Source organism: Formica exsecta, unplaced genomic scaffold, assembly GCF_003651465.1.
Source record: "Formica exsecta isolate Colony F162 unplaced genomic scaffold, ASM365146v1 scaffold1050, whole genome shotgun sequence".
Taxonomy (NCBI): Eukaryota; Metazoa; Arthropoda; class Insecta; order Hymenoptera; family Formicidae; genus Formica; species Formica exsecta.
The window spans coordinates 839-4514 of record NW_021848391.1 but is presented as its reverse complement, the minus strand read 5'-3'; the positions used below and the strand labels follow the sequence as shown (position 1 = coordinate 4514).

Below are 3676 nucleotides of genomic sequence, written 5' to 3'. Positions count from 1 at the left end.
GTGAAGTATGATATGGAAGTGCTCGCCAGCTGTAATAAAACGTGTCTTTTTTGTTTTCACTTATTATATATTATTGAGAAAATTGCAATACATTGTATATGTGCGACATATTTACATATGTTTCTCACCGAAGCGGCACTTTGCATGGACGCTACAAATATTCCACCGAGAATCAAATTGAAACTTATAGTACCCCTTTGCAACAAAAAGAGTATCATTTTCTGTATACGTATTGGAGCCATATACCAACGAACGTTATATCTACGACATAATAAATTGAAAAAATTTTAGTTAGGTAAAATTTGTGTAAATAACTCTTTCAATCACACGACGCGCATGTATACACACACACATAAATATATATATGCATATTTATTTTTTCTCAAAGCATATTAACTTTATCAGACATCTCTAACTTTGAATTATGTTATAAGTATCTGCAAAACAAATACACTCGCATATAAAGTTGAAATTTTTCTTACACTGTGGCAAACACATATTCATTGTGATCTGTAATTTTTTGTGCAGTATAATTGGATAGAAATAAGTACACATAGAGCATAACTAAAATAGTTAGAGATAGTATAAGTTGCCCAATGTTATCGGTAAATGACATAATCTGAAAATTATGAGGAACATGATACGTTTTTAGTAAATTAATAGTAGATTAAGCAGTAGATTAAAATCCATGTTTAGCAATATGTCGCAATTTAATATGCCACATTTATAATCGTGAAATTTTGCATAATTTTCTAAAAAATGTGTGCGTATATTGTGTACATACAGCTCAGACTTGTAATAAAACACATGCAATTAATATTGTAAGTTTTTAACTCATATATCGCTAAAGAGGAAAAGTCATTTTGTTATTTTTCTTTATCTATGCACGAATTTGTTGTCGCCGAATTTTAATTTCGCCAACGAAGTAGCGCACTGATCGTGCAGGAATTTGTACACGAAATTTACCCGAAGAAGATTACAGCACAAACAAACCATACCAGCCGCTATCAAGCAAAAGAACGATCCCTCAAAATTGGATATTAAAAAATTGCTAAGCCTTTAAATATGAGAAAGTTTATACAATATTATCATGTGTGTTAAATACTTGTCATTAATATAACAAAAATACTAACTTCATAGCGTTGCAATGAATGTTTACTGCACGACTTATCTGCTTACAACTGTTTTCCTCATTTTTAAAACTAGTCTTTTGTGAAATACCAATTGCCTGCTCAATACGGTAACTGTAAATAATTTTGTCGCTATAATATATATATTGTATGGTTTGTATAAAAATATTATTTAAATTGTTGTATGCACTTCCGCTCTATTTACTTACCAGGCAATACTAAACATTGCACAAGTATGTTGAAGATATGTTATGAGCATAGTTCCTGTCGCTATCATTGCCAATATGCCTATGCAAATTGCTATATGTCTATGCAGCGTAATTAAATAGAAATATTTTTCTTTATCAATGAAATATTCGGTCTCTATATACGACGGAGAAGGTGATCGAGATTTGGTTTTGAATATCAAAATGTACGGCCAAATATATATCAAAATAAAAGTAAATTGACAGCATATCCCAAGTACTAAGAAAGATTGTAAAATATTATATAAATCCATAAATATATTATTCCCTAATTTTTAACATTTTCTTATAATAACAATTTATTTATTTGCATGTGAAAAGATATTGCAACTTAATATAAAGATCAAGAAATATTTTCTTACGTAGAAGTCTAATCGTAATACGCTTCGCTTTGATTCCGTATTTTTCCATGATAGCGATTTCATTTTTGTCTTCTATCTCATTACACACATCTTGAAGTTGCTTCAGCGAACTTCTTAACTATCATGTTAGCAATATTATTGTATGTTGTTTTTTTTCGCGATATTCGAAAATTATTATAATTGAGCTTCCGTGTTCTTTCTTGATTAGATTCACACTAGTTTGTCTATTTTATGTTTTTCTGTAGTCTTACATTATAATGATTATAAAATAAAAAGTGAACGACATGTTAAAAAAAAATAAACTATATTGATCGAGAGTAACGAATACGAAAGCCTATATTGCATTGAAAAATACATTTATCAGTGATGTTTAATAATTTACATGCTTACAATATCGGCGTTAATCCAAAATGAATTGTATTTAATCGCCAAACAAATGAAAAAAAATGCAGAAGATAAAACCTTATAGATAAGATCCAGAGTACATTCCGATGTTATAAATGATGTTAACTGTATATAGTAATATTATTCATTATATGTGATATCATTGGCAAAGCTACATTATTTGATCAGTTCATAACTTCTCAATTTTTCGTTAATATATTACATACAATAATTTAGCAAGAGGTACACAATTAATAATTTTATATAATTTAAACAACAATAATTAGAGAAAACAATTATTATGCAATATAATTATATTTGAATCTTACATGCGAGACAAAATTTAAATAATACATTAATTTTTAAAAAGATATAAAAGTAAGGCTCTTACACGATTAAAATCAAGTAAAATCCGAGTAAAAAGGCAAAAGAGCCACGCGCAGTTTTTAGGGCGCAAAGGTATATAATTTAAACCAAAAAATAAATTAAAAAATTAGAGAATTTCTTTAATTACATGATTCGCGAAAGGCGGACGTTTCGGCCCTTTTTTTGGCCATCATCAGCGCAATGTACAAACATATAAACATACAAACAGAGTAATGATTACTCTGTTGTTAGTTAGTGAGTTTAGTTAAGATTTTGCGTTGCTGAAAAATTTTTGCTGTCTACTTGTGCGTTGCGTCTCTTTTATACACAATTATTAATGTATCACCATGTTCGTGGATTCATGCTTAAAGAATCGAGGTTTCTGCCCCGAAATAACATGGACTACATGGAGAATGGTTTTTGCCTTTTGGAGCGACATGAGGGGTTACGCCTTCTACCGTTGGTTACCATGTAACCCTGCGCTTTAATTGATTAAGAGTCTTTCTGTATACCGTTTATATTGTTGAGTTTAATATTATTTGCGCTGATGATGGCCAAAAAAAGGGCCGAAACGTCCGCCTTTCGCGAATCATGTAATTAAAGAAATTCTCTAATTTTTTAATTTATTTTTTGGTTTAAATTATATACCTTTGCGCCCTAAAAACTGCGCGTGGCTCTTTTGCCTTTTTACTCGGATTTTACTTGACATTAATTTTTATACGTCAGTATAATACGCGCAATTCCGTAATAAAATACAACAGAGAAATGCTGACGTACCTGAAATACGATAAAAGTCATCAGAGTACCGTAAAGTATAATTAATTGAAATTCAACTAGTGGCGATCGCTGATAAGGCCACAAGCCAATGATAAGCAACAGAATTCGGTTGATGTTAAAATGTTGAGTCTCGAGAGTGATCATCTCTCCGTGACTGTCGACACAAGTTTGACGGAAAAGCAGTACACGAATATTCACTTATTCCCCCCTCTTTCGATTTATCGACTGTTTGATACACGATTTCTTTCTCATAATATAAATTTTATCATCAGTAATCTTCTTAATTCGATAAATAAGAAATAGTCAATAATGCATATAGTGACTACTTTAAATTGCGTGGAAAATTAGGCAATTACGTAATTATATAATTTAAGACATTTTCTTAGGTGAAAATTCATGAATAAACGATCGA

The 3676-nt window shown here is 30.3% G+C and overlaps 1 protein-coding gene across 1 annotated transcript; it reads right to left on the bottom strand.

Annotated features, from left to right (window-relative positions):
- Window positions 1–2: 2 nt before the first annotated feature.
- LOC115233599 lies at window positions 3–3442 on the bottom strand (the record flags this gene model as incomplete). Its single annotated transcript, XM_029804114.1, has 9 exons — window positions 3265–3442; window positions 2128–2247; window positions 1738–1855; window positions 1340–1595; window positions 1134–1244; window positions 967–1057; window positions 483–619; window positions 129–261; window positions 3–29 (listed from the first exon to the last, which is right to left on the bottom strand). Coding segments are annotated over exons 1-9 (1137 nt in total), but the record flags the coding sequence as incomplete, so codon positions are not given.
- Window positions 3443–3676: the final 234 nt, after the last annotated feature.